General features: G+C 35.1%; 1 protein-coding gene across 1 annotated transcript in view; it reads left to right on the top strand.

Annotated features, from left to right (window-relative positions):
- CFAP47 (cilia and flagella associated protein 47) overlaps positions 1-24,949 on the top strand; it is a 477,175-nt gene that overhangs the window by 322,941 nt on the left and 129,285 nt on the right. The window contains exon 50 of the mRNA XM_071213189.1: positions 5,258-5,369. Within this exon, the coding sequence (XP_071069290.1) occupies positions 5,258-5,369 (112 nt within the window). The remainder of the gene's footprint in view (positions 1-5,257; positions 5,370-24,949) is intronic.

The following is a 24,949-nucleotide window of genomic DNA, read 5'->3' on the forward strand; positions in this document are numbered from 1 at the left end:
TCAAGAACAAGAAATATAAGGCATCAAGATTGGAAAGGAAGAAATTATAAAATCTCTATTTTCATATATGACTTGATTTTGTATTTAGAGAATTCTAAAGTATCCACTAAAAAACTATTAAAATTAATAAAAACAGTTCATCAGATTTGCAGAATACAAGATCAATGTACAAAAATTAATTGTATGTCCATTGATCTCGAATGAACAATCCATAATGAAAGTAAGAATATCAATTTCTTTTGCAATGCATTACAAAGAATAAAATGCATGGAAACAAGATTAACAAAGAAGTGCAAGACTTTACAATGCAAACTACCCAATGTGGAAAAAAGCTAAATGAGGTCTAAATAAGTGAAAAGGCTAAATAAGGTCTAAATATGTGGAAGACTTAATATTGTTAAGGTAACAATATCACCCAAATTGAAGTATAAATTCAACATAATTCCTATCCAAATTACAATTGGCTGAAATCACAAGTTGATCCTAAAATTCCTATGGTAACTGAAGGTACCCAGAGTAACCAAAACAGTCTTGAGAAAGAACAAAGTTCGAAGACTCACACTTCCCAATTTAAAAACCTTGCTACAAATCTACAATATTCAAGAGAGTGTGGTACTGCCATGAGGATAGACATATAGATAAATGGAATAGAATTGAGTGTCCAGAAATAAAATTTTATACTTATCCTCTATGTTTTCTGACGAAGATATCAAGACAATTCAATGAGATAGACTAGTCTTTTCAAACAATAGTGCTGGGACAACTGTATAACAACATACAAAAGAATGAAATTGAAGTGGGTGACACCATGGGGTAGAATCCCAAGTAGTGAGAGTGGGGGTGGACCCACATCCTGGGGAGGACTAATGCCACCAAATAGAGGGAACTCTATCCCTCGAGAGAAAGGGTGGCTCCCAGGGCATTGGGGCAGATGAGCAAGTTAGGCCCTAAACACTATTCCATCTATCTCTGGAAGTGGCTCCTCAGGAAACGGAGGTTGACTGTCACTGTGGGCACCAAGGTGGAAGGGAAAATGGACGTTAAATGTGTGGAACCAAAGTAAATGGGGGGCAAGGGAGGAGTTTCTTGAGAGTACACAAGGATGGATATAAAACATGTAATATTACACCATAACATATAGGAGACGACAGACTGATAATGTAAACCATAATGTAAAACATAGGAGAACTAAAAATGTAAAGAACTGTGTATCCTAAAGTATGCACCATAATGTAAGCAGATATTACCATGTTAGAAAGCTAATATCTCAGACTCTGTACATCACCTTAAGTAAATATGATGTGAATAGGGTGTAAGAGTATCGCTGTGGAAGGAAAAAGGTGTTGTGGTGAATGTATGGGAGTGCTGTATATTATATATATGCATTGCTGTGGTCTAGGACTCCTACGAAGAAATGCTGAATAATTGGGGGGGGGGGGGGAAAGGATAGGATGTGGAATTTTTTCAAGTCAACATTCTTTATCTAAGTTCTTTATCTAACTTTATCCAAGTTCTTTATCTATCCTTTAAACCCATCGCTATATGCCATTCCCTAGTAAGTGACCATGACATTTTATTGGGCTTCAAATTTCGGGGAGTTCTGGATCACAGAGTGTTTCAACAATGGCAATGGAGGGATACTGGTATGGGATACCAATGACAGGTGATATATGGCTGACAGGGAGCTGTACAGAACATATGTCCAGGGTGCATGGTAATGATTGGATATACTCATAGTGGCAACAATTAAAAACCCAGCAGGGGGGGTACTGGGTTCCTGGCCAGTGGTGCTCTGTCGTGGTCCCTAGGGGAGCAGCGATAGTCTCCCAGGTACAGCGGCGGGGACCGGGAGGGAGTGAGGGTTCAACAGTGAGCCCCTGATGCTAATGACTATGCTTGTGAGCTGATAAACCTAAAATAAGAACAAGGCCTAGAGCAACACTGTGCCTGGGAATTTCCTCCTGTCAGCCTTCATGTTACTCAAATGTGGCCAGTCTCGAAGCCAAACTCAGCATGTAAATGCAATGCCTTCCCTCCAGCGTGGGACATGACACCCGGGGATGAGCCTCCCTGGCAACGAGGGACCACTATCAAATACCAACTGATGATGCAACTGGAAAAGGACCTTATATGGAAGGTTCAATGCGGATCAGCAGAATATCCATGTCTACATAAAACAACCTGACTTTAAAATGCTGTTTGACCTAAAGTAAGGGGGAAATGGAAAGGAGAAATGAGTTTATATGGCTACGAGTTTCTAAAAAAGAGTCTGGAGGCTGGCAGAAGGATTGCCCTCATGCACAACTGAGCAGAGTCAGAGAGACAGATAAAGCAGATACAACCCCCAGATATTGGTTCCTATGAAGGCTAAAGAGACCCATGAGAGTTATGGTCATGGCCGATGGGGTTTACTACCAGGGCAGATGGCCCCTCTCTGGAAATGGTGTTTATGTGTGATGAATCTGGACTCAGATGGGATCTCCCTTCATAAGACTTTCATACTAATCTGCTGGAGGTGCAGTTAACGTTGGGGTTTAAGATATAGTTAGGGGATTTGAATATCTGGACTGATAATGTGATAGCCAGGTCCTGAGCCTCAACAGACTCCAGCACCTACAATCTGATTTATTGGACTTACCACACTCAGCTAAGATGGAGTTGAAGAAGGACAATCACCACACCATGGAGCCTAGAGTGATTACAACTGAAAATGGGAGGATGGCAGCCAGCATCCATGTGGAATCTGAGCCTCCTCTCGACATAGAGGTGCAATGGACACAACCAATCCAATGTCCACATAGAAGAGATGGCATTGGATTGGGAAAAGTGGACATGGTGGACGATGGGTATGGGGAAGGGCAGGAAGAGATGAGAGGTGGGGGCGTATTTGGGACGTGGAGCTGCCCTGGATGGCGCCTCGGGGGTGATCACCGGACATTGTGGATCCTCACAGGGCCCACTGGATGGAATGGAGGAGAGTATGGGCCATGATGTGGACCATTGTCTATGAGGTGCAGAGGTGCCCAAAGATGTACTTACCAAATCCAATGGATGTGTCATGATGATGGGAACGAGTGTTGTTGGGGGGGGAGAGGGGGGGTGGGGGGGTGGGGTTGAATGGGACCTCACATATATATTTTTAATGTAATATTATTACAAAGTCAATAAAAAAAAAATACATGAGGCAAAAAAAAAAAAAAAAGAAAAAAAAAAAAAAAAGAATGAAATTGAAAACCCCGCTCACAACTGACACAAAAATTCACTATAAATGGGCCATTGACCTAAATTTAAGAGCTAAAGTCATTTAAATTCTTAGATAAAACATAGGAGTAAATCATCATGACTTTGAGTCGATATGATGCCAAAATCAGAAGTGACTAAATAAAATATAAATGAATTAACTTTCACAATGGAAAGCTTTGTTGCAATTGACACCATCAAAAGAGTGTAAAGATAATCCACAGAATCGGAGAAAATATTTGCAAATCATATATGATGGGTTGAATTATGTACACCACACTTTATATATGTTCTTAATCTTAAACTATGTCCCCATGGGTGTGATCCCATTGTAAATATGACCTTTTGAAGATGTTATTTTTAGTCAAGATGTGACAAACTGAACCAGGGTGGGTCTTAAACCTGATTATTGAAGGCCTTATAAGGAGAGAACCACAGATAGAAGCAGGAAGTCAGCAGGAACTTGGAAGACAAAGGAGAGAACATTGAAATGTGATGGGAAATCCAAGGAACTCCCAATATTGCCTGCAGCTAACACCAGAATGCTACAGTCCTCAGGGAGAAAGTCTCTTACCAATATCTAGATATTGGACTTTAGTCCCAAATTAGTGGGAAAATAAATTCCTGTTGTTTAAGCCAGTTCTTTGTGTGGTATTTCTGATAACAGCTCTGATAAACTAAGGCATCATAGACTTGATACAAGACCTTGTTTCCAGAATATATAACAGCAGAATAATGACAATGCAATTTTAAAAGTGGGCATATGGTTTGAATAGCCATTTCTCCAAAGAAGATATATAAATAATTTATAAGCACATGAAAAGATGCTCCACATCTTTAGTTATTAGGGAAATGCAAATCAATACTACAATGAGATACCACTTAACCAACACTAGAAGGGCAGTAATTAAGAAGACAGACAATAAGAACAGTGGGAGAAGGATGTGGAAAAATTCAACCCCTTATGTATTGCTGGTGGGAAAGAAAAATGATATAGCTCTTTTGGAAACAGTTTGGCAGTTCCTCAAAAGGTTAAACAGTTCCTAGTTATATACTCAAGAGAAATGAAAACTGATATCCATACAAAACCTTGCATTTCACAGCAGCATTATTCATAATAGACAAAAGTGGAACCAATCCAAGTATCCATCAACTTATGAATTACAGTATATCACACAATTGAATATATTTTTTTAAAGATTTATTTTTTATTTATTTCTCACACCTGTGTGGCACGGCACTCCTTGTGCGCATCAGCACTGCGCATGGGCCAGCTCCACACAGGTCAAGGAGGCCCGGGGTTTGAACCACGGACCTCCCATGTGGTAGGTGGACGCCCTATTCATTGGGCCAAGTGCACTTCCCCAGAATTGGATATTGATTCAACAATTAAAAGGAACAATGTACTGGTACCTACTTCAACATGGTTGAACCTTGAAAACATGCTAGGTGAAAGAAGTCAGTCACAAAACAGCACATACTATTGATTTCCTTTCTATAATATGTCAAGAATAGTCAAAACTATAGACACAAAGTAGGTTAGTGTTTTCCTGGGCAGGATGTAACCACCCAATACGCAAGCAGAAATTTGAATATAACCAGGGTTGTGGGAAAATGCTGCAAATATGTCTTAATATGTTGTATTAATGCGAATGTAGAAATTCAGGATTGCTTCATCTATTTTGTAAATAAATGGTTATAAACCAGATTGTACATCGTCTATAAAATGTTTTCAGATTTTCTAAGCAAGAATGATTTTGCTGAAAGCAGCAACAGTAAATAGACATGTTGATCTTTTTGTAGGAATCGTTTTCTATGTTCCATTTTTCGTAGGTTTCTCATTAGATTTTTTTCTTGATGTACGTAGCATTTTTCTGGCTTGCTTTTCATCTAAAACTGCATGGTTTTAATGGAAGGATTCAAATTGAAATTCATTTTTAATATGCTTGGATCTTTACAAGAGTTTCATATAAATGTTGGCATTGTATAATTATTGTTCTTGAATTTTCTTTTCTAGGTAACCTCAGATCTTCCAATGGTTTGGGGAAGTCCAAATGTTACTGTAGACCCTGATAATGCAATTCCATATATTCTACATGTGTGTCCTTGGAAACGTGGTGTATTCAAAGGTATCAAAAACATTCATAAAATATTATTATTATCTACCATTCTAGGGCTGAAATATGATGGAGAAGAAACAGAAATGCAATATACATTTCTGCTTTCTAATAACTGACACTGAGGAAAATTCAATTTTGTATATTATAAACATTAACTTTCTAAAAAAATTAAAATTTTGAGGCATGCATTTTATGTCTACTGCTATACTCTCCTGACAATTTATTTAAATTTACTTGTACAAAAAATTACTTTAATTGGAAATATTCATTTAAGAGTATTTAATTTAAAATTGTAATAAATGCTTTCAAGTAGTTGTACCAATTTATGATCCTAATAGTGTTCTGTAAGAATATCTGTTTGCAGGGCTGGATACTATAAAAATACCTAAATATATCCAATTGATATATGAAAAGTAGGTTAAAGTCTTTGGTGTGTGAAGTTTACTTCCTTTGTCTCTAATAAAGCATTCCTTTGTACAAATTGTCCTGATGTACCCTGAAGAGAATTGCTTGCTTGACAATGGGTTAGTGGTGCTCCTCCAAGCTTTTGAAGAGATGGGGATGATCAGTGATGGAAGAATGAAAACTAGAACTGTGTGGCTGTGATTCATGAAAGCAATAAGTTATCCTATTTGGGAAGGAACTAAATTCACCATTGGTAGTTGGACACTGGTGAGGAAATGGGTAACTGGATACAACTTAAAAGTAAGGAAAGCATACACCTAGTAGCATGCTTAAGATTCATGAAGTACTAGCATCTCACCTCACTTTATTCAATAATTAATATCTGAGAGGGAGAATCTATACTTAACATAGCATGTATAGAGAGCCAGTACAAGGAAGAAAGTGCAAAAGGAGTGGAGTAGATGTCAATGCTGTTAACAAGCAGAAGGGAAATTCCAAATGTCAAACTTGGCGTAAATTTGGCCCTCTGATGTACTCCAGTGATCCGGTTATTACCAAAATATTAGAGCATATGGTAAAGGAAGAGCCCACTTGCACACAGCCCTGCTTCTTGTGTGCTTTGCCTCAAATATCATGACAATAGTTGTTGTCAGCAATAGTTGTTCCCATCCTCTGATATTGTCCTATCACTTTTTAAACTTTTGGCTTTACAAAGCCCATTGATAATTTTCCATGTGATAGGTTTTGACCAATTGTGATTCTGATCCAAACAAAAATGTAGCATCTTTGGCCATTTTTTTTGGTGTGCAATCCAGAAAGTATAAATTGATGTACATCTTTTTTTAATTTCAATTCGCATTAATCACCAAATGATAGTCCTACTAGTTGATGGATTTTCCTGTTTTAGAATTTTAACTAGTGTGTTATAAAGGGCAACAAGTCACTCAGAATTGGTAGATTAATTTTTGATAAAGCATAATAAACCTCAGTTTCTTGTTCTATAGAAAGCAGCATGTTCTGCTACCTAAGAAATGGAATATGAGGCACCATGAACTGTGGAACATTGTTTAACTAAGAATGCTAGGTGATGAATCAGATTCTTAAAGTTATTGAAATGGGCCTTCAGGAAATTAATTAATTAGATTTGATATGCCTTTTTTTGTATAATCATTTTTGGTTGATTTTTTCAGCGTTTGTGAGTGTTGTGAGACCATAAACTTTCAGTACATATTTGTACCACTAAGATGCAGGTTTTTTTTTTTTTACAAATCAATTTTATTGATACATATTAATAAAGCATAAATCCATCCAAAGTGTACAATCAATGGTATTTGGTGTAATCACATATTTGTGCATTCATCAGTTCAGTCATTCTTAGAGCACTTACAGTATTGCAATAATAATAAAAAACAAACAAAACTCATGGCTCAATCTCTCTATGCTTCCCCTGCTGTACATAGCTGCTATCAGCTGCCGTCTCTCTAGTATGCTTGTATTTATATTTTGTAAAAACAGTTTTGTAGATGCAATATCACCCATATTCATGTTTTTCATGAGGTTTTACTATCTTATACGTCCCATATTATAGTTTTTAACTTTCCTTTTAGTAATATAAATGACCTTAGACTTTCCCTTTCAATCACTGTCATACCCATACAATAGCACTGCTAGTTACAAACACCATGATATGCTTTAACCATTTCTATTCATTTCCAAGGATTTACAAACAATCTCTTTGCCAATTCTGCACAGATTAACCTCAGCTTTCCATTTTGTGCCCTCCTCCTATTTTCTGGTGACCTATATTCTAATTATAAATTCCATGAGTTTACACAATATATTTAGTTCATAATAGGGTAATCATACAGTATTTGCCCTTTTGTGTCTGGCTTGCTTCACTCAACATAATGTCCTCCAGGTTCATCCATGTTGTCATATACTTCAAGACTTCATTTCTTCTTACAGCTGCACAATATTTCATTGTGTGTATACACCACAATTCATTTATCCTTTCATCAGGTCATGGGCATCTGGGTTGTTTCCAAGTTTTGGTAATCATGAATGATCTTGAAGATGTTTTCCTACTTTTTTTCTAGGAGATGTATGGTTGTCACTTTCATATTTAGGTCCTTGATCCATTTTGAGTTAATTTTTGTGAAAGATGCGAGACAGGGATCTTCTTTCTTTCTTTTGCATATGGATATCCAGTTCTCTTTGGGTTCTTTTAACATATTGATTTAAAGGACTTTAGAAGGAATTTGAGAACTTAAAGGCAAATCAGGGGCCATTGCTAAGTGAAGATAAATTAGATAAATATTGGCTACTCGAGGTTTTGGAGGCTTCATAATTTGAAACACGTTTGCAATATATGATCACGACAGCTCTACCCAGAATAATCACTTAGAGTTAATTTTGCCATTACTCTTTGGAAAAATTGAGCCTGTAAGGAAGACTAATTTCATTTTTCTTGTTATTACTATTGAAAGATTGCTACAATATTTTTAAACAGTGTAAATATAATTGTTTCTGAACAGTCCTTATCTAATCTGAAAAAACATTAAAAAACCTAGACTATAAAATTTTCACAAATATATGAAAATTTCCCTTTTTGTGCTGGTCAAAGGATGTGTATCAGTATTTGCATGTATGTGTATGTATGTGCATGCACATGCAAGTGTGAGTGAGCTTTTTAAAAGATTTGTGCTCCTTTTCCATTATTTTTTTAAGTATATAACAATTATCTACTAAAAGCCAATAATCTAGAAAGGCTTGATAAGCAGGGTAGTTATGAACACGACTGACATTCTTCTTATCATGCTCTGCTTGTTAAAATATTATAATATTCCTTTTCCATATAAGTTGGTAAATACTTAATTGTTTGTACTCCACTTCAGTATATCTTTTGCTAAACTAGCCAAACAAACCCCTCCCTCATACCCTCTGGATCATCCAACAACCCACCAGCAACTAAAGTGTTAAAATATGGAGCCTGAGGGGACTTTTGAACCTTAATCAAATGTACTTTTAGACCGGTGAGAGCTTGAACCTATGTTTGTTAATTATCTTGGACATTACTACTGGGTACAAAGATGACTATTACAGCTCTCACCTCCCTGGAATTCATATCTAGTGGTAGAAATAGATTTCCATAGATCATCTCAATGCAAGGTACACAATGATATACTTAAATTAAACATGGTACTGTGGAGCATGATGGAGGAAGCATATATTCATTCCAATATTGGGGATCTGAGAGACTTCTTAAGAGACATTGGGACTCTGAAGCTGGGAGAGCCCTTTGAAGTTATCCCAATTGGGAGAAAGGGACTAAGCCTTTATACAGTTATGTTCATCAGTAATTGAATGTAGGCTACATGAGGAAGGAGGTATGACCTTGAGGAAGGAAATTTTTTTTCATTCAAGGCAATGCCCAAAGGGGCCTAATCTGATGATCATTGTCTAGCATCATTCACACTATCTGTGGGGATATGTCCTTCATTACTGAAAAGGGATGTGTCTGATGTATTGCAGTGTTCACCCACATCTACGTTTGATGAAAACTGGATAAGGCATAATGAGGGAGAAAGGAGAGGCCACTCTAAGGAAGGCAATACCATTAACAGAGATAGGGAAGCAATAAAAGTAATAGGTTTACTAGATAGGGAGGGAAAGCCTAGTACTGTCGTGAGTTCAAAATTATCATTTTATGTCAATGAATTCCAGAAAATGGAAAAATATTAAATCAGCCAACCTAGAAATGAAATCATGAATCTTAAGTATTATCTTAAATTGAAAAAAAAAAGGCAGAAATAAACAAAAACAAGCAAACAAAAACACAATATGTGAAGTTATGTCAGAAAGAATGTGTTCATGACTTCATGGATTAAATCCTGATGGTTTAATTCTCTCCTTAATACCATGAAATGAAATCTAAGGTCCAGATAAAAATTAGAAAGTGCAAAGCTAATGTCACTGTCCATTATTACAGTATTAGTACATGACAAACTGTAAAATCTCACCACTATGGTTTGTTGCATATTTGTAGTAGTAAAATACACAACTTAATTTCCATTTTACTCAGGAGCAAGTTGTTTTGCCCAAGACTGATATTTAGGTGAAGGTGATTGTGCTTTGTGTATTTTATATTTTAGTAACAGTAATCCCTGAATTTATTTTGATTGCAATAACTTGATATGATTCATAAATATAATTCAGAGATGACTATAAACCTGCATATTAAACAATAGAATAACTCACTCTTAACATAGTATTAAGAAAATTAACTTGTAAGTGTGAAAATGAAAGATTGTATAATGTGGTATATCCTGCACCTCATTTTTAAAAAAATAATTTGCTCCAGCTGCTCTTTAAGAATCTACATGGAGCCCATATATCTGCAGTGTGTGTCAATGGCATGACAGTTGTGAATTCCTTATGAGGATGTTAATTAGCTCAGTGTCCTCCATCTTGTGAAGATCTGGTCTGGGCCATAATATAACCTAAAAAAGAAAATTTTAATAACCACAAGTGCCTACCTGTCTTAATTTGTAGGGTTACATCTAAGATCTCCTTTCTATGTCCAGAGTTATATTTAGTTTAACACTTATAACTAAATAATTTATTTGGGATTTGGGAGCAAAAACTATAATGTAAAAGCTGGGCTTCCAACCATGCAAGTGTGTTCTCTTTTTGCCAGAGATTTTGTTTCCAGTTTCCCAATTATGGGCCCTAAAGCCAAGGCCCCAGGCCACCACAGGGTAGCAGGTACCCCAGAATAAATGCCACCTCAACTGATGACTCGTGAGTGTGGATTCATGATTTCTTCATTTATGTATGTTTAAATTGAAGTTTTCAGGTGGAAGAGGATTCTCAGGACATATTTTTCCACATATTGCAGGAAAGGCAATCCCAAAATATTTTTAACAAAGTTTACCTCATTGTGAACATAGTGTCATTGATTTGTTTAACCCAAGCGTAGGACTTCATAAACATTCCTCATCAACTATTTCTGAGCAATAAATATACTTTCATCTCCAATGAAAAAGTCTTTTGAAATTCTTACAATCACCAGTGACATTTTATTTGTGACCAATAAAAGGATGGGAATTCTGGTAGTTGAATATCTTCCCTCTGACCACAGAATTGATACAACAATATGGAAAGGCTATATAGCAAGATTATTTATTGAATAATTATTCATTTAAACATATGAACAAAATTCAGGCTGAAAAATGTAGCATACTGATCATGGCCTGATGGCCCAAAATTATTTCCAAACATTACCCAGCAAGAAAAGTTTATATAGTGTGTACTTACAGTAGCTAGTGTTTAGGTGTTACAGATCACTGCATGCATTCATTTTAATGCTGTCGCCAAGGTCCTAGAACTCTGTTTATTCTACATTAGAAAACAAAATACCAAGTGTCCACATTTAAGATAGTTTCTGGCCATAATAGTAAATTTAGTTTCTATTCTGAACATTCATAAGAAAGTAATCTGAAACTGTCCATGGCCCTTGATAGTTATGAATAGTCATTTAAACTGTTAGCTCCAAGAAATAGGTAACAATGATTTATTTTGACATAGTCAAATACTACCTTGTATTTTTTTCTAGAGCAGCAGAAAGTGCATTTTTATTTGCTGAAAAGTGATTTTGTTCATTTAGTCCTGCACAACAGTGAATTATAGCTAAGAAACATTTCTAAAAATTTACTGTTTGGGGGTTAGCACAATGGCAACAGATCTATTATGACTTTGTCTAAACAACTGCAAACAAGCTTTTATTCAGCTGTGGCAAAGGCTTATGTGTGTGTGTGTGTGTGTGTGTATATATATATATATATATTAGTAAACTTCTACTTAATGTCTAAATAAAATGTTTAATGGGTGCACCATAAATATCTTATGTTAGACCTGCATTTAAACACAATATAAACAACTTTTTATAGTTGGCTTTCTGCCACTCACTCTCTGAAATGATATACTTTCCACAAAAGTACTTATTGGCAGTTGCCATCTTTAAAATGACAAATGTAGTTCAAATTTGATTTGTAATATTATGTGTGATAAGAACTGCTTGTCACATGCATTGTAGAATGAGACTTTGAGCAAAGGTAGCACCATTTATTTTTGCATTTTAAATTTAAACTTATTTATGCTATCCACCACATTGTAATGGCAAAATTGTAAGCCTTTTACTTTGCTATTTCTTACTTAACCTTTATTGGTTTACGGAGGAGTATATTAAGTCAAACAAGCAGTTTTCAATGCTTTCTTTAAATATTCTTTTGGAAACACTTCAAGGTAAGCCAAGATTTTAGATTTCAATTCATTTTTAGCTTTAGCCTCTTTTTCTTCAGGCAATATTCCACAAGCATAGTAGTTTACTTGAAAAGAGTTTTTTTTTAATAACATAAAATGTGTTTATAATGGGATTATTCCTCTATTTATAAAAATAGTTTCAAAATATTACTTTGTGAATATCAGTAAAGAATTTCCTTTATAATGAAAGCTCTTTGATCTTTGTTTTTCTTTCTTCTTGAATATAAACCATGCTACTTTTGTATATCCTGAGTAAGCCTTCCTTTGATTTTTGCCATTTAAATGATGTACAACTATTTCAGGGCTTCCAAAAATAATATTGTAAAAAATCCTTTTAATTAAAATCTAGTTTAGTTTTAGTTTATGAGTCTTGGAAATGTGTAATATATTCTCAAACAGATGTAGTTTTTTAAAAATCAAAGGCCCTCACCAACACATAATTATTTTTATAACCCTGCATCACATGAAAAATATACTCTGAATCCTTAGGTTGCCACTTCCTGGCTCTGGGTCCTTGGCCAGCTTATTCAACTTCTCTGAGCCTCAGTTTCTTCATCAATGAAATGACAATATGAATCCTCCCTATATAACCAGTTTGTTATGACATCAGTGGGTGATAGTGCTTGTGAATTCTCTAACACAGAACACAAAGAAGGTGCTAAATAAATGTTAGCTCTTCTCATTATTTTATGTGATTGGACAAAAAAATGAGCTCCCAGTTATATCATTCTCTGGACCTTGAATGTGATAATAAAACTTTCAGGATGGTTATGGGCATTAAATGAGAATATATGAAAAGTGCCAGTCATCTAGTAAGTGTTCAATTAATGTTTATCACTTTATTTAATACACTAACTTTCATCTCCACCACATCTTTGATCTTGACATTTGGAAAAAGAGAGTCTTTCCCAGAATTGGAAAAATCATATAGGAACATCATTTGCATGAAAACACTGCATCTATTAAAATTTACCTTTTTATCTTCAAATAAAACATATCCTAGAGAAAGTCTATTTGGACGCTGGCTTAGGAGATTCATAATACAAATGTAAAATCTACCATTTATTTGTACCTTTGAATAAGCAATTATATTTGAAGTGTATTAGGATTCTGCTTATGATTATCAGTTTCATTTTCCCATATCTGCTTTTAACTATTGAGCAGCACATGGCTCTTTTATTAATAGTCATTACTGACACTCACTGCTTGTGTATCCTCTAGTCCTCAACAACCATTTGATATAGATGCTATTATTTTCCCTGTTTTAAAAAGGAGGAAACTGAAGCACACAGTGATATAAGTTGTTGGTGGCAGAGCTGGAATTTGAACATAGTCTGCTGGCTCCAGAGTCAACATACTGTCTCTCTTTAATGATGAAAAAATCTAGAAACCATAGCACCACAGAAAATGTTGAGATGCTATCCAACATTTGCTTTTCCGATCTTCTCTTTCTCCTCACTGTTCCTTCTGAGTTTGGCAGGCAAATGCCTAAAAGCTATGCCTAGATGGTTATATGTCTGTGTCTGTGTCTATGTCCATGCCTATGTCAGTGTCTATGTCTATGTCCATATTTATGTCTATGTTTATGTCTATGTCGATGTCTATGTCTATTTCTCTATATCTATCTCTATCTCTTTCTCAATATCTATACCTATATCTCCCTGTTTTGAAAATCCTCTAACACGATAGGGGTATATAGAGGATTTGGGGCTCCTTTTGGCCCCCACTCCCAAGCAGCATACAGGTGAAACTTATTTCCTAGCTTGTCGAAAATAGAAAACCATAGAGAGTGGTATCAAAACCTTGGCTGAAACCAAATTTGGATCTTGTTGACTAGTTATCATCACCATTGTGATCTGTCAGGTGTCACTGGTCTTTCCAAACAAGTGAGGAATGTTATGAAACATTTCATACTCTTGTAGGTGACTGGAATTGTACATATGCAGTTGACTCCAGACTGAAATTGAACACAGGCAATTTTCAAGAGCAGGGCCATGAGGCACTGTAGAGAATACCATATGTTTGCTTCCTTCCATGTCCTTTGGACGCTCCTATTTGTTTTTATCATCTCTGCTTTCCCAGCAGCCTGTGCTGTCATGTGTCATAACAGCTCTAGTCACCTGCATGGCATTATCCTTGATGGCTTGTAAGCGCTAGAACTTTCCTTCCGATCCCTTTCTTCAGAATCAGAATGCCTACTAAGTCTAGCCCAAACCTTTACAAAGATGATTGGCTAGAGATCAGTCAGTTCATGTTAAGAGACCAGTGTGTGATGACATAAACTACAAGATAATCTGTTTGACCACCAGCTCAGATTGGCATCCAGACCAGTACTTGGCATATAGCCATAGGCATGACACCTATGATTATCAATTTTCTGAATGGAAGTCAGTACAGAATGGAAAAAGATACATGTCTCAGAAATAAAATAGTTCCTAAAATGTTAAAAATGATTTAATATACTTGGTAATGCAATAAGAGGAGTGTAAGAACACTATCAAGGGAGATTTACAAACCTGCAGGAAGCATAAATTTGGCAACTGCATATACTATTGACAGCCTGATGAAGGGAAGGCATTCCTATGGTGCCAGTGTTTGCCAGGAAGCCAACATTTAATTGGCACATATTCACTTATAATTCTTAATTATATGTTAGAAACAAAGATTTCCCTGTCAGTACAGGACATAATATAAATGTTCCATTGAGTATAAATTTGGGTTCCTTTGGGAAAAAGACACTAGTGGTTCATGAATCCACCCAAGACTTTCTTGTTGTAGTCTTTTTGTTTAAATTTTGACATATCAAGATATGTGTAGCATTTTTATTAAGATAATAAAACTTGCCTCTGTGTGTGTGAGCTCGTGTATGTATGTGTGTATGTGTCTTGCTTGGCCAGTCAACACCAATTTTGAGTGTGATATGGGGGGCTATTGAAATGAAAATGTGATTTGGCAAAGTTGGCTTTTTTCATATAAAATATTTAAATAAGTATCTTAGATACAGGAATTTATTGTTACCTATTTTATTCCTAATTAAAAAAATCTTTTCAAATTCAAAGCTCCCTTCAAATATGCTTTTTAACATGTGAGGAATTAAATGATCACCTATTAGATTTAGTACAATTAGAATCCCTCATGAATTCTGAAACTTCAAAATGTTTTGTTTTCATTTTTAGTATTTTTTTCCTGTATGAAATTTTATTCTTTATAAGACTTACATATGCAATTAGGGGGCATTTTTTCTCTCAACACAAAGGGCGCTCATGTCTCCTTGTTATGAAAATTTGCTTAAATGCAGCTCATTATATGATGATTTTCTTTTTTATATGTTTATTTTTGTCTTTTTTTTAAAAAAGATACGTAGATCACAAAAAATGTTACATTAAAAAATATACGAAGTTCCCATATACCCCACACCCCGCCCCACCCGCTATTTTTTAACATAGAAATTCTTCCAAAATGGTTTAAAACACTGGTAAATAATTGACTCTGGCCACCTCTTACCCTTTTATTGAAAGTGATTTCTCCCATTTTCTTGCCGGGATAGGGGCCTAAAGATGCTTTTTAATGTTAAAATTCATTTTCATCTCATGCAGGAACTATACATAGAAACAATTTTAAATTAATATGAAAAAAGAAGTGAAGGCTTTATGTGGAGGCTTAGACATTATGTATGTATACATCTGTGACTTTTTGAAACTAAGGGAAGATATAGATAAATACGTGCTTGTGCATAAGTATATACATATATAGATATCTAAAAAGATAAATGTCCTAGCTATTTATATATGGCAGTTTCATTAATTATGCTCTACATGGCATTGCCTGTTGTCGGAAAGATAACCATAAGTGCCTGTGAGCTCCACTTATATTATACTAAATACTCTGTTTTTGCAGTAAATCTGATATTGGGCGATGGTTTGCAACTCTTATCATTATCCTGCTGAGCAGTGCTTACCAAGGAAAGGTGGGTGTAACCTGTGAAAAATGCAGTGCATATTTTAACAGCTTTGAGGTATAATAGTTAATTATACCAAAATTGAAGTATAATTTGACATAAAATATACTGGACACATTTAAAGTATACAGTTTGAGATGCTTTCTCATACTTGTACACCTAGGCAACCTATGACAAAATTGAGATAATTAATATATTTGCCACTCCAAAAAATTTCCTTGTGTCCATTTTTATCCTTTTCCTGTCTGCTCCTCTTATGCTCCAAGCCATACTTTCCCTGGGAAACACTTTATCTGTTTTCTGTCACTATAGATTAGTCTACATTTTCTAGTGTAGTACATAAAGGAAATCATAAAGGGTGCACCATTTTCAGCTGAATCTTTTACTCAAGATACTAATTTTGAGATTCATCCACATGTTGTATATATCAATAGTTCATTCCTTTTATTGCTTTAGTAGAATGAATCTGCCAGTGTGTTTATCCATTTACCTTTTGATGGTTATTTGGGTTGTTTCCAGTTTCTGGCAGTTACAAATCAAGCTGCTATGAGCATTCATGTACAAGTCTTTATATGGACCTATGCATTCATTACTCTTGGGTAAAACACCTGTAAATGGAATGACTTGACTGTATGGTAGCTGTATGTTTAATGTTTAAAGAAGCTGCCAGTTTCCCAAAGTTCTTGTTCCATTTCTCATTCTTACCAGCAGTGTGTAAGTATTCCAATTCTTCTACACTCTAGACAACTGTTTAATTTTAACCTTTCTAATTGGTGTGTAGTGTTTTTACATTGTGGGTTTAATTTGCATTTTCCTTAATTAACAATGATTTTGAGCGCCTTTTTCATGTGCTGAACTGTCATCCATATATCCTTGTTAGTGAAATGCCTGTTGAAATCATTTGCCCGTTTTTTCCAGGCTTTCTGTTCTCTTATTTTTGAATTTTGCAAGTTTTAAAAAAATAATTTGGTATACAAGTCTTTTAGCCAATATGCTTTCAAAATTTTTCTCCCAATCTGTGGATTTTCTTTTCGTTTTCTTAATAGTGTCTTTTGAAGAGCAGAAGTTGCAAATTTTGATGAAATCCAGTTTATTAACTTTTTCATTTATGGATCAAGAAGAAGCATGCAGTTTTAATAGAAACATGTACTATCATTGCTTTATCATTTTGCCCCTGTATAAAAACATAGGATTTTGCTAAAGCTAACACATAACTGTCCTCTACAACAGAACTCTGGATCCTGAGGATTATAATAGTCCTTTCCTGTTTTATATGGTGGCTTGTATTATGCTCGTGTAAAAAAGAATGTGATATAGAAAGAACACCAGTATAGTTTTTAAAAAAGGAAATTATAGGATAAGAATTGTTGATGCCAAACTTAGATGCTGGGATCTTAGACAGTCGTGCACTGTGTTCGATTGCAAAGATATTGATTGAAGCCCCATGAGGTTCTGTCCTGGTGAGTTGGCTGAACAATACCAATTTTATTTTGGTCTGTTAATAAGTTTTCACTATGGTGTCCCTACTGAACAGAGCCCTTAGGAAATGAAATATAAAAGCACAGGTTTTGTTGGAGAGTGAGATCCTGAAGACTTACTTTCAAAGGTATACCTTTTCTTTTTCCAGAAAAATTAAGACCCTAAAACTAGTGGGAGAGGAGTGGTGTATTCCACACAGGAAAGACAGTTATGGCCACAGCCCAGGAATTCTCTACTTCTATTAACCTTCAACCCCATACTTTTCTTTTTTTCCACCCTGCCTTTTGGTCCTCAGATGAAGGAGAGCTAAAGTAAAACCAAGTGAGTCAATATAAGTTTAAAGTGTAGAGAAAATATGAAAGGAGAGAAGAAGGAGAAGGGTTAAGAAGCATTCCTTAGGCTCTCTAGTCTGCCACTCGGATTTTCTAAGGTAGCATGATATTAGGTAAAAAAAAAAACTTTATTACAATTCATTTGATCCTGTGTAATATAATGTGTATAGAGAAAGTACTTAGGAAAAAACATTCATTGACAGAATTAATGTGCCTTCAAAATTTTCACAAGGTGACACAACCCTGCCATATAGTGATTTTCCTGAACAGCCCCTCCTCCTTTGAGATAGGGAGCAGTGAAGCATAAAGCCGGTGGAGGGAACAGACTATGACACCAAGTACGACAGGCACCAAAGAACTTACCCAGAAAGTAGCTTTTGAAACTTTTCTAAAGGATGAAATTGTCTAGGCAGCCATGATCCCTGGACCTATTCATTTAGGTCAAAATAAATCTTTTGTAAGAATGTGAGTGATTTTGCTGTTTTTCCAATTAAAAGTCTTCTTATTCTGTGGTATATGAAGCAATATTGAGATATGACTTAATGTGTTATCACTCTTATTCTATACCAGGGAAAGATGGATACCTTTGCCACTTACTAACTCTGTAACCTGGAGTAAGTTACCCAACTTTGTCTAAGCTCCCCGTTACTCAGTTTTAAAATAGGCCTAATGAATAATTAAATATATGCTTATTGCAAGGTTTAAATCAGATAATGAATGGAAAGCATTTAACACATGCCTCAAACAGAGTAAGCATTCAATAAATGTATTTTCATTATTTAAAAAATATTAACATAAAATTACTTTGCCTAACCATTGAAAATCTTTGACAATCTTGATATCTAGATTTTTCAGGAAAATATAAAATTAGAGGAAAAATTCCTAATTTAAAAAATTGCTAGGGATATTTTGTTTCATTGTTCAAAAAGTGATTTTGAAAAGTCAACAACTTTGAATGTTTGGCAGGAGAAAAACTCAATTTCTCATGATAAAAAATTGTGCTTTAAAAAGGTAATAGCTCTGTTTACTGTTCCTATTAGATTTTTTCCCAACTCTTTCAGCCAAATTGAAAAATCTCCTTTAAGCCCAAGTATGGTGTATCTTAAATAGGCGAGCTATTTTACTCATTACACTTATTTCTGTTATAGCTTTTCAAACCAGTTCAAGAATTTTCTAATCACTCTGACAAATTCGAATGCCAAAATCAAGCTTTGATTTATTTCTGTTTCTTCTTTAATCAGTTGCCCTTAACCTGAAAAATGGAATACAGGACACAAAGTAATCATATTTTTTATATACTGTCAAAAAAAGAGTCATCTTTTGGAAGTAATTTTTCTTCTTGTAATCATTATTTACTCTGTTTGGTTTGAAGTTTCATTACTGAGACTGAAGTTGCTCTGTCAGATGTTTCTTTGTAGTAAATGTACAAGAATTTGTCTGCTTGTCTCACAATGGTTAATTAATAATCAAAAGTTAAGCTCACATTTAAAAAGGAAGTTATTTAGAAATGAAATTGAAATGACATTGCCAAGATAAAAAGGTTATCATTGGTAGAAATAGTGCATAAATTAGTCACATAATTCTGACCGAAATGCATTGTTTTAAAATATTCTTTTTCAGTTAAAACATAAGCTACTAAGTAGACTCGTAATTGCTTTTATAGTTCTCTTCACTCATTTCTATATTTAAGATAAATATTTAAGTTAATTACTCATTCGGGTCTAAAATAAACAGTCTTGTAATGTTCACATAAGGCTTTTGAATTGTTTTACAAATGATTGCCCAATTTATATTTGTTAGAGCTGATAAAAATGCTCTGAATTTTAAATGGGTGAGTTGGAGGAAAGACACAATGACTAATCATATGATGAAGATATAGTGGACTGAGATGAGAAAAGAATGGAGAATGTGTATTTTTAATTCTTGAGAGTGTTTCATAGTATTTCACATATGGATTTGGTTTCCTAATTAATCATTCCACATACATTAGGTGACAAGTGTAGGTTCACCTAAATATTGGCTTTATATAACTTTTTTATAATTATTGAAAACTTATGAAATTAAATCATCATATACTATTTTAATTAAAGAACAGATTATATAATCATGCAACTTACCTATTGGTAATAACCAATTTGGTTCTTAATTTCTCACTTTATGATGAGAGATCCGAGTCTCAGTTTCTTTAAGTTGCCCCAGGTGAAGTCTTTGTATTTCTCCCCTGCACTGGAAGACCTCCTAGCTATACTTCTCATTTGCTTCCTTTCACATTACCCTGCAATGGTACTTTCCTTTTTCTTAGCATGTATCTTAAAAGTTCCCTAAAGGCAAGTCCATCACTGCTGCACTGCTGCCTCTTCTGCTATCACTGAAGGAGTCAAGCTACACCAATTGTTCTCCTTAATGTTTTTTCTTTATTTTTATAGACGTTTTAGATTACACAAAGTTACAAAGAAAATATGTGGGATTCCCATATACCTACCCCCTCACATTTTCCCCTTTTAATAACATCTTTCATCAGTGTGGTACATTTGTTACAACTGATGAACAAATATTGAAGCTTTGCTACTAAACATAGTCTATAGTTTACATTATGGTTTTACATTTTGCACCATACAATTTTATATGTTTTGACAAAATGTATAATATCCTGTATCCATCATTGCAATATCGTGCAGAACAATTCCAGTGTCTCAAAAATGCCCTTGTCACACCTGTTCTTCCCTCTCCATCCCCTCAGAACCTCTGGTGGCCACTGTCTTTATATCAGTGTTACAAATTCTTCCATTACTAGAAAAATAATAAGTCTACTTCGGTCTCTAGTTGCTTTCCCCCTTTATGATTACTCACTCCCCATTCTTGAGGATTTGGGGATGGTGATGCCCAATCTGCTTGCGATTGAAAGAGGGCTTAGATCCCATGGGGCAGAGGGGTCTAACTGTCTTGCTTGCAGTTGTAGATGCTCTCTGTTTTTTTAGGTTCTATCTCCCCAATGTAGCAGAGTTAGTCTCATTTATAATTTTCCTGCACATGGTTCTTCTGTCCCTTTTATTTGAACCTATAATTAGCACTATACCCATTAAATATATATGTCCCAGAGACTTAAATTTTCCATCTATTCGTATGCTAGTTGAGCCCTGAATCTTCTTACATTTTAACGAAAACTGCCAATGTTTCCAAATGAATAGCTAGAGAACTGCATATGATGTCCTACGGGCCCTAATTCTAGAAGGAATAGCTTGTTTTTCAGCTTTAAGTTTCGCTTTGCCCCTGGCATTACCAATTAAACTTTCGTTTGAATATTTCATAAATGATGTTTCAAAATTCAGAGACTTTCCTTGCAGAAGCAGATTTTTAAAATAGGCATTTGGTTTCTTTTTAAATAATTTTCTCAATATCTTGTTTTAAATGTAATGTATTTTCTTAATCTTAAAGTTTTCAAGTGATCTTTGAAATTTCTCTTCTTAATATTTTGGAAGATTGTCCACAAAAGTTATGTAATTTTAAAAATTCATACTCTTTATATTTCCATGACCTCCATCTTTTCATAAATTGATGCACATGGATATAAAATGTGTATATACACATAAAAAGGGAACTGTTTCATACATAGTAAGAATAAATATTTTTGGATGGTAATTTGGCAACATCCACCAAATTGAATATTCATATCTTCTTTGACATAGCAGTTTTGTTCACTCCCCCCATTGTTTTGGGCTTACTGTCTGCTTTCTGTGTCCATTCTCTGTGTGTTCTTCTGTGTCTGCTTGTCTTCTCTTTAGGCGGCACTGGGACCCAATTCTGGGACCTTCTGGATTGGGAGAGTCACTCAAACTCTTGCATCACCTCAGCTCCCTGGTTTGCTGCATCTCTTATTGTTTCTCCTCTGTGTCTCTTTTTGTTGCATCGTCTTGCTGTGCCAGGTCTCCACATGGGCCAACTTGCTGTGTGGGCCAGCTCGCTGTGCAGGCCAGCTTGCCTTCACCAGGAGGCCCTAGGAATCAAACACTGGGCCTCTTATATTGTAGACAGGAGCCCAATCACTTGAGTCACATATTCTTCCCAGCAGTTTTGTTTTTTAAACCATAATTAGCTTACATCTTAAATCTTAACCCCATAGTGTGCAAAAAGTTACTATTGCAATTTTTGTTTGATATTGAAAAATATGAAAAAAGGAAAGGAAAGGTACTTTATGTCTCCCTTTTCACCTCTACATGATTGGTTACATGAAAGAAGATATATAAATATTTGGAATACTTTCAGCTACTCAAAAGAAGGTGGTAGATCTATGAGAATTGTCTTGAAAATGCTATTGCATCATGTTTGTGGGCTGATGGTCTAATAGGGAGGGAGAAATTGAAGATGCAAAGGAGAACTGGGATCATTTCTGGAATAAAACCCTTGGGTGGTCCAAAGCAGATGGCATCCAGTGCACGGATGCTAGTATTAATCCCAGGTAGACACTTTTGCCATTCTAAGAGCAAATAACCCCCAGAATAGAATCACTAATACAGAAAAGTTCTTTGATGAGGTGCTGAGACTCTGAAGAAGTTCAATCCTGGTAGTTGGAATTTTCTTAGTGAAATAGAAACAAGATGATCAGCTGGGAACGTCAGGAAGACAGAAGTATTAGAAGTCTGAGGGGAAAAGAGAAGGTATGAAATTGTCATCACAGAAGATAGCAGGAAGAATTCATCAAAATAATATAACAGCCTGCCAGAATTAGGATTTGTGGTAGGATTTAAAATAACTCCAATCAATGTCGTTGCAGTGTAATTCTCCAGGCACATTTTATTGCTCTTATATAAGCAAAGGATTTTCATTCTTACAGATGAGAACAAAGGAGGGAAATTGAGACAAGGGATTTGAAGGTGTTTTTTGATGGATAGATTACAATATTGGGTTATGGAAGTGAAGCTGATTGGGACGACAGTGAAGATATGAAGGGGTGATGGGCAGGAAAAATGTTACGGGCAGTGGACTGGAAGTTCCTGGACAATAGAAGGATTGTTGAAAGGTGGATACGGAGGAAAAGAGCTACATAAGGGTGACAAGAATGCAGGTGCATTTTTAGAAGACAGGAGGTTATGAGCTTGGCTGGTAGGAAATTAAGAACCACATGACTATTAAATGACATCAAGGGGCTGCAATTCTAGGCTCTCAGAAGGAAGATTTATGTGACCATTGAACACCTTGGTTAATGGCAAGAGTAATCAAGAAAAAAACAGTGGTAAACCAAGTGCAATTTGTTCAATGAAATATAGGACATGAACTGGAGACAAGTAAATAACTGTCTCAAGGATGGTAATAGGCAGCATAGTCCAATGTCATGTTCTTCAAAGAAACCTGGGATTTTGAAATAAATGGCAGGAGAAATGCCCTGCAGGCAGCAAAGAGCACCTAGAAGAATAATCCCTCAACCTCCATATCCTGAGAGGAATGCAGGGGACACCCTCCCACAGCTACCTTAGCGACAATTCCTAATAGTGTATTCTTAAGCTGATTCCATCGGCCGTGCTAATCTAGAATTGACAATTGAAAATTGTGAATTGATGCAGTAAATTACTGGTACTAATTTCAGTAATAGCATTTATATCCCATACAAACAAAAAGTGACCCAACTGTGGGAATATGTAGCTATGGCAAGGGGAAGGATAGAAGAGGTGGCAAATGAGTTGTCATATTTTCTTGGCAAATCTTCATCCTCTGGCTTGTAAAAAGAAAGGAGCAGCAAATGTTGTATTCATACGGGCAAACTGTTATGTCTGAAGACTATGCAAAACCCAGAAAATGCATGGTCTCTTCCCAGGAGGAATCCATGACATGACTCTGTGGGATGATATCACAACATTGGAACATGAGGAAAAGGAAAATAATGGATTTCAAATTTTTTGACTAACATCAAGATTTTTACAAAAGAATTACTGATTTTACATCATTAGCCAATAAACAGATCAGCAGATTCACTATAAAATATTTGCATGGTTGCAAAATGTAAATAACTGAAACAGATTTGTGTATAATAGTGTTGCTCAATCAAAGTAAAATGCAAGCCACACGTAATTTTAAATTTTCTTGTCACTGAATGTAAAAAAATAAAAGAAATAGGTAAAATTAATTTTTAAAGTATAGCTTGTTTTTCCAAATAAAAGTTATTTCAACTTATAATTCATATAAAATTATTACTAGGATATTTTGCGTTTTTTTACTAAGTCTTTAAAATGTGGTGTATATTTCACACTTACATCACATCTTAATTCAGACTAGCAACATATAAGTACTCCCACATGGCTAGTTGCTGCTGTATTGGGTAGCACATGTCTAGTGTAATATCCTTTGGTCATTTGGTTACCCATTTATGAGAAGCCTTTAATCATCCAAACACAACAGTGATAATATTACTATATTCACATTAGGAATTTCTTTCTCTTAGATATCTGTCTTCTCCTGGAGCAGTGTGACTGATAGCATCATACTGTTTGGGACCATCCCCTAAACATGAATAATAAGAATATGAATAAAAGTGCTATTTATTGAGTAGTTGTTCAGTGATTTTGGCTAAGTGCTTTACATGCATTATCATGTTTTATTTCAAGATAGTTTTACATATATACATTATTTTGTTTTATTCCATGATGATTTGACTTCCAGGCTTCTCTCCAAGGCGAGTCACACTTCTAAAAATGTATTTCCTTGTGGTACATAGCCATCCTTCAATTTTTTTTTTCAGAAAGACTTTACTTTCAATAGAAAAGTAAGAAAATCTTAATATTCAATTTCATTTTCTAATGTCTTTAGAACTACTAAATGTGGATACTACCTCAATTCAATTATATAAAACTGGTAGGCCTCTATATAAGCTATTTGATTGTGGTTCATAATTGAGACACTTGTTTGTTTGCCATGTTTGTTTATAGAAAGCTGGTATTGAGAGTTCAGAAACAATTTCAGAATTATTTCTATAGATATATTAGCTTCAATTTCAAAGTTAATACCTATATTGAATAGATCAATTTTAGAATAACAAAAATTCCAGAAGCAGAAAGACCATTTCTGACATGATGAACTTTTGTAACAAAACTTTTCATTTCTTA

The sequence above is a fragment of the Dasypus novemcinctus genome, chromosome X, assembly GCF_030445035.2.
Source record: "Dasypus novemcinctus isolate mDasNov1 chromosome X, mDasNov1.1.hap2, whole genome shotgun sequence".
NCBI lineage: Eukaryota > Metazoa > Chordata > Mammalia > Cingulata > Dasypodidae > Dasypus > Dasypus novemcinctus.